Below are 17,618 nucleotides of genomic sequence, written 5' to 3' on the forward strand. Positions count from 1 at the left end.
GAACCAGTGCTATAACATACGTTTCTCTATGATTCTTTCAGAGGTTAAAGTTTGAGATCTCAGAAGTCATGACAGAGATTGAGCATTTAACATGTGTCAGAGAGACGTAAGTTTCTTCTTGTTTGAATTGCTTAGTATTGAGACTAAGATAATATCAGTTCATATATGTTATTTTACATCACATTACAGCAAAAGCACTCAGAGGAACAAACAGATTGCTGTCGGAAGAAAGAAATTCAATATGGATCCTAAAAAGGTATTTTATTTACCTTGCCATATAAAATGATTGAATACACTTTTATTTGTATAGCGATTTTTACATTTTTTCAAAGCAGCTTTACAGACAATGCATGTGTTTACAATTTTGAGCAATCTGTTATTAGAGGTGACTGTGTCCAAGTTATATATTCTACATATCACACTGTTAGCTAACAATGTATTCATTTTAGGCAGAAGCATTTTAGCTCATTGAAGCATGTTATTAAACATGTAATGATTAGGATATATATATATATACTGTAAAAAGTTTAGTATTGGTGCATGTTCAGAGTTTGTGTCATCTGAAGTCCTAAGAGGATGTCTAGGGTCATGTATTATTTTGAGCTTAAAGGGTTAGTTCTCCCAAAAAATTAAATTGATGTCATTAATTACTCACCCTAATGTCGTTCCACACCCGTAAGACCTCCGTTCATCTTTGGAACACAGTTTCAGATATTTTATATTTAGTCAGAGAGCGTATGGAAGTGTATGCACATTATACTGTCCATGTCCAGAAAGGGAATAAAAACATCAGGGAATAAAGTAGTCCATATGTGACATCTCTTGAAGCATCGGAAAGACATTTTGGTCCAAAAATAACAACAAAAAAACGACTTTATTCAGCATTGTCTTCTCTTCTGCGTTTGTTTTCAAACCTCAAAAAAAGATTCAAACGGTTATGAATCAGTGTATTGATTCATGATTTGAATCGTCAATGTCAAGTGATTTCAGCAGTTTGACAGTTTGAAACGCGATCCGAATCATGGATCAATACACTGATTCATAACCGTTCAAATCTTTGAGGACTGAAAAACCACGAAGAGATGAATGCTGAATAAATTCGTAGTTTTTGTTATTTTTGGACCAAAAAGTATTTTCGATGCTTCAAGAGATTCTAACTAACTAACAGATGTCACATATAGACTACTTTGATGATGTTTTTATTCCATTTCTGGACATGCACAGTATAGTGTGCAAACACTTGCATACGCTCTCGGACTAAATATAAAATATAATAAATTGTGTTCCGAAGATGAACAGAGGTCTTACGGGTGAGGAACGACATTAGGGTGAGCCATTAATGACATCAATTTCCTTTTTGGGTGAACTAACCCTTTAAGCAAACATCATGAAGTGGTTAACATCTCAAACACCCTTGCAGGGAATCCAATTTCTTTTGGAGAATGATCTTCTGCAGCACACACCTGGGGACATCGCTCAGTTCCTCTATAAAGGCGAAGGCTTAAACAAAACTGTCATAGGAGATTATTTAGGGGAACGGTAAGTCATGTCGCTCTTGCTCACATGGCAAGACCAGTCTTTGTGTAAAATATATGTGTGATGTTAGATAAGGCCTTTCCATAAAAAAAGATCCTGCTCTCAGTCTCAGGAAATGACTTCCCCTATTTATAACAGCTGAGAATGACCACAAGTCCAAAACAATATTTAGCACATCACCCAGACAGCATGAAGGCGCCTTATCTCACCCTTACCAACATCACTCAACACATGACTAGATATAAAACTATATTGCCTCGAAACTGCGACCCAGTGCTACATTCTGTCAATATGTCAAATGAAGGTGTTAATGTAGTCATAAAGATGCTCAACGTCACCCCCTGAGGCAGGTTTACTGAATAAGCAGACAAAAAAAGAGAGAGTAAGCTTGAACTACAGTGCAATAGTTGCTAGATATAAAAATAGCCTTGTCTACATAAGCATCCTCTGTCCAAGTTGATAATCGTTGTCTTGGTTCATGCTCTAGCCTGAAGCTCAGTTGAACAGTCATACATTTCGTTTGCTACTCGAAAGTATGGTCACAAAATATACATAGCAATTACTGTTAGTTGTATTTACAAGTAAGAACTGGAAGCTGTAATTGTTGTTTCTGATTAAAGGAGTTTGAAGACGTTCTATCCTAGCTTGTGTATTCTATCCTTAAAGTTCCTATCACTTAATTTTTAAGACCCTTACATGTTTTCAAATGATGATTTTTATATCCAAAAACCAAACACATGATTGTTCTTCGGTGTGAAACCTGTTGTAATAAAAGTCAACACTCTTTTTTTAATTGACCTCTGATCAAATAAGTGTGAGTGTATCTCTGGAGATAGAGCAAAGAGCAAATGAGGAAATAACTACTGATGATTCATTTTTCTTCTTATTTTTTTAGAGATGACTTCAACATTAAGGTTCTGCAGGCGTTTGTGGAGCTTCATGAGTTTGCTGACCTCAATCTGGTGCAAGCTTTGAGGTGAGACTGCCACTTTGTCGATTCACGTGAGCATCAATAATCTTGTACGATTGCATTGCATTTAAATATCCAGAACTTAATCTTATATAATTTTTGCCAGCTAACAATAGTACGTTTTTAAAGGGGCCAATGACACGGAGCGTGTTTTTGTGGTTAAAACGCAGGTCAGCAGAACAGAAAAAAGTGAGGTCTAGAGATGCTTTTTTAAAAGTTGAACTCCTTTTAACTTGAACATTGTGGCGTGTCATGCATGGGATGCTGTAAAAGAAGCGAATGCAATGGTTAAAGGAACACTCCGCCGTTTTAAGAAACGGGGCTTATTCAACTTCTTTCCTACATTTAGATATGTGGGCAAATGCAATTTTGTCTCAGTGCATGCATTGTTTTAGTTTGGCAGGATCGCCGCTAGCTTAAGGGGGGGGGGGGGGGGGGGGTGAAATGCTGTTTCATGCGTACTGAGCTTTTTAAACTGTTAAAGACTTGGATTCCCATCCTAAACACAGACAAAGTTTCAAAAACTAATGTTTTGACGTTTGATGGAGTATTTATTTGTTTCTCACAAGTTTCGGAGAGTTTTTTTTGAGTATGGGTCGGCTTGACGTTAATAGAGCGGAAGGTCCTTGTATGGGCCGTACGGGCTCTTCTCCTGGTAGGGCGCGCGCGCGTGACTAGAGCGAGAGAGGAAATGCACGCCCATAAACACTCGCTCAGCTGCAGATCCAGTCGTCTGTGCGTCAGATCCAGTCAACACTTATGACGCGCCGCGCTCCACTTTATTCCTATGGGTGACATCAAGCGACTTCAACGCTTCAGCACAGCATTCCAGGAAGGCAGCGCTGCATTTGCAGTTTATGAGGACATGAATACAGTCAAAATACAGTACATACTAAATACAGTGAATACAGTACATACCACAGAGACGGACGTCCTGCTGTTGCTGTTTCTCCTGTTCAATTTATTTCAGCCTGATTCTGGATCACGTATTAGCTGAATCCGATCGATAGCCATGGGTTTCTCCACGCTTGAGGACGTCACCGCTTTGGGTGTGCTCGTCATTCTTTAGCTCCGCCCACACGATACACCTCCAGGCGCTCGTTTTTTTCCCGGAAAGACTCGGTACAGCCTATATTTCTTTTACAAATATAATAAAACTAAAGACTTTTCGGAGATATGAAGGATGCAATACTACTCTATGGGTACTCAAGATTGACATGAGATTGACTGAAACTGAGTGTTTCACCCCCCCTTTAACTTAGCATAATGAATGGAATCTTAGGGTGCTTTCACACCTGCCTCATTTAGTTCGGTTGAATCGTACTAGAGTTCCTTTACCTCTTTGGAGCGGTTCGTTTGGTCAGGTCTGAAAGCAGCAATCGCACTCGGGTGCGCACCAAAAGCGGACCGAGCGTCTCGGTACGATTTCAAATGAACTCTGGAGCGGTTCGTTTGTGGTGAGAATGTGATCCGACCTCGAACAGAAACAACTACAAAAGTACTGATCATTTTTGGACTAAACCAGCTGCCGTAGTTAGCTGCGCTGACATTGTGTGCATGACATTATTACCTGATAGATCGTTGGCAATATTTTCGGGAAGATGAGCATGTCAAGAGTTAATAATTAATGCACGCATTCTCTTGAAGTGACGAGCGGTGAGCTCTCGCCGTCTGCAGTGCATTAGAACTTTGTTTTCACGTTGCATCCGCGCTTCATTATAGAAATGTATTTGCATACTGTGGTAAATACACACAGTGTAGTAGATTATGGCCAGGGACAAAACTGGCCCGCGCAGTCGTCTCTCCATAGTGTTATTATAGTTTGCTGGCTTTGCCTCTTCTGTTGGAATTTTCCCACACGTAAATTCTGACCAATTGAAAAGCAGTTTAGGAAATACGCCATGGCCAATGAGTGATGTGGATGTTGTCACATGCTTGCGTTTTGGTTTGTTTCAACTGGTTCGGACCAAAGCAATCAGTGTGGTGTGAAAAGGAACCAAAAAAGCTGAAAAATGCAACAATGTATAATTGTTTGCCCTTGGTTCGGACCAAATGAACCGAACTAGAGATGTGAAAGCACCCTTATGTTACCAGCTAGCCTGTCCCAAGTAAAAGTGATCCAAAAAAAAACAAACACCTAATTTAACAAACACTATTCTTGTGGCCTGTGTATTCACAATGAGTACAAATAGCTATGCAGAGCGATTTCCTATGCAGATACTGATTTTGAGACTATATTATGGGGAAGCACAGGCGAAGCACTGCTACTTGGGTGCAGAGATATCACGGCTCTCATCCTCACATCCTCCGGCTGTTGAGCAATCGCAATGTGTTGCATGATATTGTGTTGCCGTGATATCTCTGCGCCCAAGTAGCAGTGCTTCGCCTGTGCTTCCCCATAATATAGTCCCAAGTTAATATCTGCCTAGGAATTGCCTAGTCTTAATCTGCATCGCTATTTGTTCTCATTGTGGATACGCAGGCCACAAGAAGTAATTAGGTGTTTTTTTTGGGGGAGTTTCACTTTTACTTGGGACATGCTAGCTGGCAACATAGGATTCCGTTCATTATGCTAAGCTAAGCTAGCGGCGACCCTGCCAAACTAAAACAATGCATGCACTGAGACAAAAATGCATTTGCCCAAATATCTAAATGCTAAAAACTAAAAACTAAACTAAAACTAAAAAGTAACCTTTAATTTGTCATGATATTATGTTGATTTGTGTAATTCTTATGACCACTTGTGATGATGTGCATACATTTCTTACTGTTAAAAGGTTACTTCTAGGACTGTGTATTGCCAAGAATCTGGCGATACAATATTGCGATATTGTAAGAAACATTTTTTTATATTTTTTTAGAAAGAGTAATTTAAAAGAATAAAGAACACAATCATATGCATAAAACATGAAAAGTACCTGTTTTATTTAATCAATACAGTATAATTTATAACACTAGTAACTATTTTGTGCAATCTAAGTAAAAGGAAATAGTAAAGTGAATGCAGGATTCTTTATGTGTACATGTTTTAAATGTTCACAGTGTAGCAGTTTTTACTTTCTAAACTATTTAGCAACAGGAAGTGCATAGTCCATTCCATGACTGAATTATCTATAATACTGTAAAGCTGTGTTCTTTAATGCAGTCTATTGTATAAAGTGCCATTTCAAGTAGGCTACTGAACTGCAGAGCTGGTGTATCCATATCCACATCGCTATGATCAGATGCTTTCATTTTGCTGCCACCGCTGTCAGTTTTGGTGTGTGTTTATTTTGTTAAGGAGAGGAAAAGGTGCTATTTTCTATCGAACCGCTTCTCAACAGCGCAGATGACGTCGGGATGTTACAGGTTTTTTTATTCGCTTTGGTACTATTTTCACATGTAAGGTGTACATTTTCAAAACTCTTAGTACAAAAATCCATAATGGTCACACTTGTTACACAGCTAGTCATTCTTTCAAAACCTGATGTAATGCTTTTTAATTCAGTTGCACAAATTTTCACTCCACATTCAATCATTGTTTCAAATACAAGATTATTGTGATATGTAATGAGAACATTTGGTTTAATTACCGAAACTCAACTGTATGATCTTCTTTCAATTTAGTACTTTTAACAATCAGTTCATCCAACAGCAAACAATGCAAGATACATGTTTTAAATTGCAGTAACACAGGCTACAGATGCCACATAAGAAAATTAGTTTGCTTTACCTTATGTAAATTAATCTATAATATTTGTAGCAGTATCTATTTAGTGTGTTATCAAAAGGTGTGATAAAGTTATGACCCAGCCATGAGGTTCTGGGCTATAGAACAGAATTTGCTGCCAATAGAGTAAATGTTCTCATTGTGATATATATGACTGAATCTACTGTAGCTAAGCTTTATAAGGGTGAGTTACAGTAATGTGGCAGATGGTAATCTGTTTACAGTATCACATGACATACATACTGTAATGTACAATGCTGTATTTGATTCCATCCGTCTTACAGTATTCATCCCTTATACTCTATTCTGCTCTATGTTCACTCACACACACAGTCACACCCACATCTGGTTCACTATCTGTCTGGGTATACATAGGCGTATTGATGTTTATAATGTACAAACTGTATATTCTCTCCCCTTACACTATATCTACCCATTACACAAAACATTTTTACATTTTCAAAAAAAACAACAACTAATAATTCTGTAGGATTTATAAGCTTGTTTCCTCATAGAAAGCAAAAAATGTCCCCTCAAGGAGAAAGATTTAGGATATTGCCATCTTTATACTTGCCCCCATAATGTAGAGTTTACCTGGCCACACACACATATTTTGAACATAGTGGTTATAATCTAAAATAAGTAGCTTTTAATGTCAAAATAATTAACTACATATGGTCATCTATATCGGAAATGGCAAACAAAGTAGAAACTACATCTATAGAATCAATATTTAAAGAAATCTATATGTGTAACTAATGATTAATTGATTAACCATTACGATCAGTTAGATTAAATAATAGACACATGTATTCAACTGAACGAGAAGAGATGCAAATAAATTTGATAGTAACAGATTTATGAAAAGTGGTTACTGTGAATGAAACATTTATAAAGATGAAACTCTTATTTTGTGTAGTGAAAAGGATACTTTGTGGTTTTGTTTATTGTACTAACACAAGTGAAAATATGCTGAAATGTTTGAAAAAAGTGACCTTTTGATGATCTGTTGTGAAATTAGTACTATGAGTTTTGAAAATGTACACCTTGCTTGTGAAAATATTACCAAAGCGAATAAAAAAACTGTAAGCGAGCTCACAGATTCAATGTTTTCCGAGTAGGCTACTGGATTTTAACTTGGCCTATTTTGCAAACAAAATGACTCTTGTCGATTTCCTTGGTGGCTTCTTTGTAGCTGAAGCCAAAATGAGTTCACACTTCAGCTCTGTAAACCACAGGAGCGGAATGTGGAACTGGATCATTTTCATAAAATCAGTTCAGTTAAAGAACAGACACTACAATTAAAATAAAAATTAAAAATTGGACGTGTCTGTTCAATAATGCGTTTTCAGTTCATGCCTTGGAAGCTTAACTTTCATAGGAAATAATTTGAAAAGATGAAACACTCACTTTGCTCCGCTCCGTTTACATCAACCTCGCAGCTGCCCAAAATGACCTTAAAATTATATTTGCATTATTGGAGAATTTTTCCCAGAAATAAAAAACATAAATCTCTTGTCTCAGTGGGATATGAGGAGTTGAAGTACGATCAATCGAATATACTCCTGGGTTTCTACTGATACAAAGCCATATGCTAAATCGCTGAAGTAACCCTTTAATATCTGTATCATTTAATTTGCAAATAGACTAAACAGGTAATACATATGCGCATGGCATCACCGTTTTCACAGATTTGCGTTGTTTTTAGTTTACACAGAGATGATAAGGGTGTCATTTTCAAAAACTTGCACTTTGAAACCTGTTTTCAAAACTTTGAATTTTCAGGCCACCAAAATGCTGTTGTCCTGCAAATTAACAACCAAAACGCATTAAAAAGTCTTAATTTTTTAGTTGAAAACAGTGTTGTGTAAACGGCCCATAAGTTATGAACATGCTATTTCTTAATGTTCAAAAGTTGTATCATTTTGCAAACGTCATAAGGGTTAAACCATTATTTAAGACCAGATAACTTTGAATGAATGTCCAAATTTGATGTATTGGATCACACATTTTATTTAAAAAAAAATTGAATCAAAAGATAATATTTCATGATTAGGGCATGATGTGATTAGAGACAGTCATTTTCCTTGCATTACTAGATAAAATCAGACATACTTTCATGATTTCCCTGAGACAAAGGTCCATCAAATAACCATTATAATTCGAAGTGTCATTTCCATCTTTCCCTGGCAGGCAGTTTTTGTGGAGTTTCAGACTTCCTGGTGAAGCTCAGAAGATAGATCGAATGATGGAGGCCTTTGCTGCTCGATATTGCCAGTGTAACCCAGGTGTCTTTCAGTCCACAGGTATGACTATCAGTTGTAAACTTGACTTCTACCTGAACCCCTTATTTTGGCCCATCATTGCCCTAAATCTATAAACTCAGCCTTATAAAAGCTTCATTCTCAAAACATATTTGTTATCAATATTTATAGTCTTCATTCACAAAATATTTCATATATAATATTATAACTGTATAGTTTGCATGCTGGGCCCAATCTATTTAATTACAGCACACTCTGTACAAAATCTGGACCAATGACAACAGAGCTGCTGGGATAAATATTGGCAATGTTGAAACACACTGTTAGAGACTGTATAAAACGCAGCACCCTAGAAATGGGCTGAAGACACTGTGCTAAAACAAAGCACAAAATTATTATTTATTCATAAACAGAGTCTGTGAATGTCCAAGGCATTAATATCTTTCTTTCAGCATGGAGTCATGCATAAAGATGCAGAAACATTAAAAAATAGCCTGTATGTTGCATCAAACACTCTGCTTTCCGAATATATCATTTAGTAGTCAACTAATAAAAAATTAAAACAAAAAAAGAGGGTGGCACGCTCTCCATATGTTTATATGCATGCTCCAATTAATTTGCCAATCTGGACCTATTGAGTTTTTTTCTCTCCGCAGACACGTGCTATGTTCTCTCGTTCTCCGTCATCATGCTCAACACTAGCCTGCACAACCCTAATGTCAGAGACAAGCCCACGGTGGAAAGGTTCATCTCCATGAATCGGGGCATTAATGAGGGAGGAGATCTGCCTGAGGAGCTGCTCAGAGTGAGTCTCTACGTCATACTGTGATGGAGAGAGTTGCAAGTTATGTACTGATAGAATATGCATTTACATATTGTTTTCCCCCACAGAATTTATATGAAAGCATTAAGAATGAGCCTTTCAAAATTCCTGAAGATGATGGGAATGATCTTACTCATACATTCTTTAATCCAGACAGAGAGGGATGGTTGCTAAAACTAGGTTTGTATATCTGTCTGTCTGCTAAAACTAGGTTTATATACACCGATCAGGCTTAACATTATGACAGGTGAAGTGAATAACACTGATTATCTCTTTATCATAGCACCTGTCAGTTGGTGGGGTATATTAGGCAGCAAGTGAACATTTTGTCCTCTAAGCTGATGTTAGAAGCAGGAAAAATGGGCACGCGTGAGGATTTGAACGAGTTTGACAAGGGCCAAATTGGGGCTTGATGACTGGGTCAGTGTATCTACAAAACTACAACTCTTTTTGGGGTGTTCTGTATATCAAAATTGGTCCATGGAAGGAACAGTGGTGAACCAGCGAACAGGGACATGGGTGGCCAAGGCTCATTGATGCACGTGGGGGAGCAAAGGCTGACCCGTGTGGTCCAATCAAACAGACAAGCTACTGTAGCTCAAATTGCTCAAGAAGTTAATGCTTGTTCTGATAGAATGGTAAATGGACTGCATTTATATAGTGCTTTCAACAGACCCGGCCTATGGTCATCCAAATTGCTTTACATTTTTGCCTCACATTCACCCATTCATACACCGACGGCGATGTCAGACATGTAAGGCACCATCCAGCTCGTCGGGAGTAGCTGGGGTTAGAGGTCTTGCTCATGGACACCTCGACGCTTGGTCAGGTGGAACCGGGGATCGAACAACCAACCTTCTGGTTTGTAGACAACCTACATGAACCACTGAGCCACTGCCGCCCCATGTACTGATAGAACGGTGTTATGCAGTGTGATGCTTTTGGCAATGTTCTGCTGGGAAACCTTGGGTCCTGCCATCTATGTGGGTGTTACTCTGACATGTACACCTATCCAAGCATTGCTGCAGACCATGTACACCCTTTCGTGGTTTTGGCTTCTTTCAGCAGGATAATGTGCCTTTCCACAACGCAAAAATGGTTCAGGAATGGTTTGAGGAGCACAACGAGTTTGAGGTGTTGACTTGGCCTCCAAATTCCCCAGATCCCAATCCAATTGTCCATCTGTGGGATGTGTTGAACAAACAAGTCCGATCCATGGAAGTCGCACCTTGCAACTTACAAGACTTAAAGGTTCTGCTGATTACATCTTGGTGCTAGATATCACAGCACACCTTCAGGAGTCTAGTGGAGTATATACCTCAATGGGTCAGGGCTGTTTTGGCAGCAAAAGGGGGACCAACGCCATATTGGGAATGTCATAATGTTATGCCTGATATGTCTGTCTATCTGTATGTCAGGTCTGTCTATAATTCCATCTACCAAACTTGTGAATTGATTTTTTTTGGCCCCACTTTATATTAGGTGGCCTTAAGTACTATGTACTTAAGTCAAAAAATAAGTACAATGTACTCACTGTGTTCATATTGTATTGCAAAACACCTTTGCTGATATTGAGGTGGGATACGGGTAGAGTTAGGGACAGGTGTGGTGGTGTGGGTAAGTTTGAGAGTAGGGTTAGGTGTAAGGGAAGTGACAACTGTGTAATTACAAATGTAACTACAAAATGAATTACAGGGGTAATTACATGCAGGTATTTTTTTTAAATGTAAGTACAATGTAAAAACATGTATGTACACAATAAGTGCATTGTATCAAATGATTAATTACAATGTTAGTACATAGTACTTAAGGCCACCTAATATAAAGTGGGTCCATGCTGTTATTGGCAGACCTTTAAAGTTTTTATGGCACTTCCTTTTATTTCCAAATATTAGCTGGTATGAAACAAGGACTATATTAATTCCATGTCATGCAATGATTTATTTGCAGCATAAAGGCCTGCCATTATTTGAGCACTTTTCCTGCATTTTATTGTTTATTATTATCTGTGTTTGAACTTGCAGGGGGAAGAGTGAAGACCTGGAAGAGGAGGTGGTTCATTTTGACAGATAACTGTCTATATTATTTTGAATATACAACAGTAAGTAGAGCTGCTTGAGATTTCTTGTTTGAGGAATTAATTGATTTAAGATTTATCAATAAAAATAGATATCAGATAGCAAGATATGGATGAAAAGGAGGAAGGTCAGATAGAAGAGGAAGTCAGAAAGAAAAAGAGCATGCGAACAGGAAAGAAGTGATTTGCATCCTCAGAGCACGTTCACTAAAAAAGCACAACGTCAGGGTTTTGACCTGAATAAACTGGCTAGCTTTTAAGCAAGGTCCAATGAAATGATTTGACAAGCACTTTCTTAATTTATTTTCAGTTGGTATTAGGAGGGACATTCTCCTTTTAGATCAGTTTGTTTACGTGCAATGTTGTCTGTGTTTGTGAGTACACTAGCATATACATGACCTCAAAGTTAACACACATGAACTAAAACTTAAAAAACACTCAAAGCAACAGCATCCCGCTGTGTCATCTCATCAGCAAAGTGGAAGGAAACAATGCATTTTTTCCCCTAGTTGTGTGCCAGATTTAGGCCAAGAGGCAGACAGTGGTTGCTTAATGTGCACATGGTTCTTTCACTTTTTTAATCATGCCTTTTCCGTAAATCTCCATCCTCCACATCTCATTTAGGGAAACATATTGCACATTATGTCCTAGGAGTAATTGCTTTAATAACAAATAAAGGTGAAATTCAATTTATTAGTGGATTCAAGGTCTATAACTCATGTGTTCACAGGACAAAGAGCCTCGCGGGATCATTCCACTAGAGAATCTTAGTATAAGAGAGGTGGAGGAACCAAGAAAACCAGTATGTTCCTCTTCAAGCTCTTGGTCTTTAAGTTAGTCAATTAGAAATAAAGAAGAAAAAGTGACCGTTTAATGCTTTGACCTTTCAGAATTGCTTTGAGCTTTACAACTCCAGTCATAAGGGGCAAGTAATTAAGGCATGCAAGACGGAGGCTGACGGAAAGGTGGTGGAGGGGAATCACGTCGTGTACAGAATATCCGCACCCACGCCGGAGGAGAAGGAAGAGTGGATCAAATCCATCAAGTAAGGTTTCACCATGTCAGCCCTCATTATTCTCTTCTCAGATAACCGATGTGTGTCGGCCGTAGGTCACAGATGCTCAGAAAGAGGCATTGACTTTTCTTATCTTAGAGCACTGCCATCAAGCTGATAAGATGAAGCGAGTGTTTTCAGCGTTTTAGACCTTGGCTGTGCACTGCAGAAATATTTTTGTCTTGTTTTCCAGTATACATAAGATCAATATTTTAATATATTTTAATTTATTTCTTAATTTAATCCCAAATCTAACACAATTAATAGAGGTTCATACTTATAATTATAATATAGATTGATTATATTAATGGATAGATAATCAATTAATTAAATGAATTTACTGAAAACTTAAGATCACAGTTTGGATTAATTAAATTGATCTTGCTATTGGATGTCTTTACTGGAAAACAAGGCAAACATTAGGACTATGCACATTATTTTCCGCAGTGTGGTGGGTATACAAACCCCACACTATAGGGCTGACAAGACTATAATGACCCGCGTCCTCTCAAGGTCAAATGGTCTTTCCTGAGGATAGATCAGCATTCATCACTGGAGAAAGGGAAGCCAAAGACCACTTAGTCTCTTGCTGTTGGCCCTGGCCCTGGCTCTGGTTTAGTTTTTTTTTTTGTTCCGGTCTTATGTAGTATATAGTAACATGACAATCTCTGAAGGCCATTTGTGTGCTATTGTTGAAGATCTGTGGCACTATAGGCGGGTTGTTGACGTGACATGGCATTTTCACTGTCACACAGTATTTTTTTTTATTTGCTTTATTTTCACAAGTGAGGTGTACATTTTAGAAACTCTTAGTTCAAAAATCCAAACTGATCGCACTTGTAACGCAGCTAGTCGTTTTTTCAAAACATCACCTCATGCTTTCATTCAGTTGCACATATTTGCAGTCCACATTATCATTGATTCAAACACAAGATTATTGTAATATGTAATAAGAACGTTTGGTTTAATCACCGAAACACAACTGTATGATCTTCTTTTAATTTAGTAATTTTAAGAATCACTTCATTCAACAGTAAACAATGAAAGATACATTTAAAATCGCCCTTGTTGCTAAATGTATTACAGTAACACAGGTTACAGATGCCACATAAGAAAATATGCTTAAATGTTTGAAAAAGGTGAACTTTTGATTATCTGTTGTGATATTAGTACTATCATTTTTGAAAATGTACACATTGCTTCTGAAAATAGTACCAAAGTGAATAAAAATAAAACTGTAAGATAAAATTTTATATAATTAGTATTGTCATTTAGAATTCAGTAAATGGTTAAACATGTTTTTGTCTTACATGGACCTATTCATATAAAAACTGCTTTGTCTTTAGATGTTTTCCAAATTTTGGAGCCAAATCTCAAAATTGTCCTATGACTCATGTCTCAGATCTTGAAATGTCTCAGTTTCAATAAATTACAACTTTTTTAAATGAAAGAAAAGCATACAGATTTTACAGTTTTTTTATTCGCTTTGGTAATATTTTCACAAGCAAGGTGTACATTTTCAAAACTCATAGTACTAATTTCACAACAGATCATCAAAAGTTCACTTTTTTCAAACATTTCAGCATATTTTCACTTGTTTTTTCACTACACAAAATAAGAGTTTCATCTTTATAAATGTTTCATTCACAGTAACCACTTTTCATAAATCTGTTACTATCAAATATTTTATTTGCATCTCTTCTCGTTCAGTTGAATACATGTGTCTATTATTTAATCAAACTGATCGTAATGGTTAATCAATTAATCATTTGTTACACATATAGATTTCTTTAGATATTGATTCTATAGATGTAGTTTCTACTTTGTTTGCCATTTCCGATATAGATGACCATATGTAGTTAATTATTTTGACATTAAAAGCTATTTATTTTAGATTATAACCACTATGTTCAAAGTGTGTGTGCGTGTGTGTGCGTGCGTGCGTGTGTGTGGCCTGGTAAACTACATTATGGGGTCAGCTATAAATCTTTGTCCTTGAGGGGACATTTTTTGCTTTCTACAAGGAAACGAGCTTATAAATCCTACAGAATTATTCGTTTTTTTTTTTTTTTTGAAAATGTAAAAATGTTTTGTGTGAAAGTTTTGTGTAATGGGTAGATATAGTGTAAGGGGAGAGAATATACAGTTTGTATATTATAAACATCAATACGCTTATGTATACCCAGACAGACAGTGAACCAGATGTGGGTGTGAGTGTGTGTGTGAGTGAACATAGAGCAGAATAGAGTATAAGGGATGAATACTGTAAGACAGATGGAATCAAATACAGCATTGTACATTACAGTATGTATGTCATGTGATACTGTAAACAGATTACCATGGTAGAGGCTGCCACATTACTGTAACTCACCCTTATAAAGCTTAGCTACAGTAGATTCAGTCATGTATACAAGTTGAATTAGTTGAAGGACCCCACTGAAGGTAATGTTACTGTGAAGCCCATGACACGTGCACATGGTCAGATTTAGTCTCAGAATTGTTCAGATATTTAACTTTTTTGAAACCACTATAAAAGTGTTCATTTCTGTTGTCCTTTGGCGTGACACCCAAAATATCAAAAAACTGTGAAAGAATTGACAAAGTTAGTGCCCACTTATATTTTCTTAAACATCAGACTTCACGCTACATAAAAATATGCAGGTTTCTTCAAAAGTGGTGTTTTACATTAAAAAAAACTTTTTTTACTGCTTATTTGTCAACTACCCTGTCTATGTAGGCGTTTAGTTAACACGTGTCCTCTGACTCAGCTGTGATTGTGGAACTGTTCTGTGGTCAGTTTAGCCTGGTGTTTTACAGCAAAAGCTGCCTCAGCATGTCCTGTGGGACTGTCAGGAAACCTGGGCCAACCAAATCCTAAATAAAAATTTCACTGCTTCCAGAAAAAAACTGTTATTGTTTTATATGGATGTGTACTTTTATTAATAACATGATTCGCTTAAATAATTCCTGTTTAATTGTTGTCATCCTACAGGGCAAGCATTAGCAGGGATCCTTTCTACGACATGCTGGCTACTAGGAAACGGCGAGTGGCTGCTAAAAAGTGAGCCACAGAGCTACAGTTTGGGTTTTAATGATCACTCATAAAATGTAAACCTTCACATGGGATCCTGCACCCTGCAGACGGTGACAGACAGACAGAGGCAAGAGCTCTCTGAGGATAAAGAAGGACAAGATTTAAATAATGTTGGTGTCTTTATAGGTCCTGTGCCAAACTAAATGGTATGTACTAAATATTTCTCTCCAAATTAATTATATGGGGAGTATGATGGAAAGGTGCAATTTGTGTTTGTCAAAAAGACCTTTAAGAAACTGACTTTTCCACAATGTATTTCATGTGAGGGTCCAATATAGAGTGATCAGGAACTTTACTATCTACCATCACAAATGTCCAGGTGTCGTTATGTGATGTTCTCAATTTAAGTCTGAATTAGATCTGGCAATGAGTAGATGGCCAAGAAATGTTTGTAAAATATACCAAACTACTGATGATGATGTCAATTCCATTCACATTTTTTTCAAAAACTTTTAGAGGTAGTTTATGAATACAGTAAATAGATTCATTATGGCAGGGAATCATGCCAAGTATCATTTTTAGTGCTATCGTATAATATGATATCATTGTTTTAATTGTATCAGGAGTTTTAAATGGTTTTATTTTCAGTTGTGTCATGTCGTAGTCACCAAAATCAGCAGGCCTGGTTGCATGAATTAGAAGAGAAAATAATCAGAAAGCATTTTCATATTCTATTTATTATGGTTTAATGTCCTTAATATAAATAACTGTAAAAAAACAAACAAAACAAAAAACGGAGGTTTTCTTACTATACTTATTATTTGATGCCTTTTCAAGAATAATACAAACACCTGTTTGCATTCAGTTTTTGATTGAAATAGTTGCTTATACAAGTGAACATATTTTGTGGTATTTATGTAACATTGTCAATCTGTTATTTGAGTCAATTTTTTTACTCTGTAAAAAACACACAAACTTTTTGTTTTCATGTTTTATTGGGAGTTTCCATAGACATAATGATTTTTATACTGTACAAATTGTATCTTTTATCCCCTTAACCCTAAACCTACCCTTCACAGAAATGCTGCATTTATACATTTGCAGAAAACATCCCTAATTTATTTATAAGCTATATTCCTTGTGAGGACATTTGTCCCCTCAATGTAGGGAATACCCGAACCACACACAGAAACTACTGTGTGGTAAGGATCTAAGACCAATGTACATGTATATGCAATTTTTAAATACAGCTAATCGGCTGTGAGCTTTTAAGTGATGACTGAGAATGCTGTAAACCTGAAACTCATAACTCTAATGGCTTATTGCAGAGCATAAAGAATATACTGGTAGATACACTCATCACACTGACTCTGATATCTGTCCACTGTTAAAACATGAATCCATATGATACAAATGAAATCCACCATTCTTTGTCTATAATTCCAGCTAGTTTAAAGTGAACACAGCCCTTATTGCCTGTTATCATCACTGTTCAGTTTCATGTGGGGCAGCAATACTTATCATAGTGAAATATAGAGATTTATGACAAATTCTACAAACAGTGCAGCTTCCTTTTCTAATTTTACTAGTTAGTGATAAGCCATAACGATATGCAACCAAACCTGTCTGAAATGTAAGGCTTAAAATTGAGTTTTTGTAATAGGCCTATGTAATGTTGTATTATTATTGTTATTACTTATAATCTGCTTAACATCTTGTATGGTAAATATGCAGCATGCTCTTAAGACTGTATTTCAAAACTCTGTCAGCAAATCAGAATTCGGATATCTTAGATGGAACATGGATACAGGTCTGACAGTCCTGTCGATCAAGCCATTGGACCTCAACTCATGACCTCAATAACTGACCTAATAAACATTTTATGTTAAGATAAAAACAAAGGTTTGACTTTATTAAAAGTAAGGACGCATGGCAGTTATTTATTGTTAATGTGCTGCTTGTCCTGTGTCTGCTTCCTGTATTCTGCTTTCCTGCATCTGGTAGTGCTCAGGGTCATCTCACTAGAACATCTGTGGCAGAAAGGGGTCAGTTTTTGGCTAGTTTACTGTCCCTGCTGGCATATACTGCAATTACTTAATTGTGGTTTGTGTGTGTGTGTGTGTGTGTGTGTGTGTGTGTGTGTGTGTGTGG

At 36.9% G+C, this 17,618-nt stretch overlaps 1 protein-coding gene across 2 annotated transcripts in view; it reads left to right on the top strand.

Moving 5' to 3' along the window:
* cyth3a (cytohesin 3a) overlaps positions 1–17,358 on the top strand; it is a 31,314-nt gene extending 13,956 nt beyond the window's left edge. For both annotated transcript variants that reach the window (XM_067429814.1, XM_067429813.1), the window contains 11 exons: positions 42–106; positions 190–256; positions 1,421–1,539; positions 2,432–2,512; positions 8,409–8,521; positions 9,136–9,284; positions 9,371–9,482; positions 11,327–11,403; positions 12,110–12,181; positions 12,270–12,424; positions 15,426–17,358. In XM_067429814.1, the coding sequence (XP_067285915.1) occupies positions 42–106; positions 190–256; positions 1,421–1,539; positions 2,432–2,512; positions 8,409–8,521; positions 9,136–9,284; positions 9,371–9,482; positions 11,327–11,403; positions 12,110–12,181; positions 12,270–12,424; positions 15,426–15,498 (1,083 nt within the window). In that variant the 3' untranslated portion in view covers positions 15,499–17,358. The remainder of the gene's footprint in view (positions 1–41; positions 107–189; positions 257–1,420; positions 1,540–2,431; positions 2,513–8,408; positions 8,522–9,135; positions 9,285–9,370; positions 9,483–11,326; positions 11,404–12,109; positions 12,182–12,269; positions 12,425–15,425) is intronic.
* The last annotated feature ends 260 nt before the right edge of the window (positions 17,359–17,618 follow it).

This window comes from Pseudorasbora parva, chromosome 21 (assembly GCF_024679245.1).
Source record: "Pseudorasbora parva isolate DD20220531a chromosome 21, ASM2467924v1, whole genome shotgun sequence".
NCBI lineage: Eukaryota > Metazoa > Chordata > Actinopteri > Cypriniformes > Gobionidae > Pseudorasbora > Pseudorasbora parva.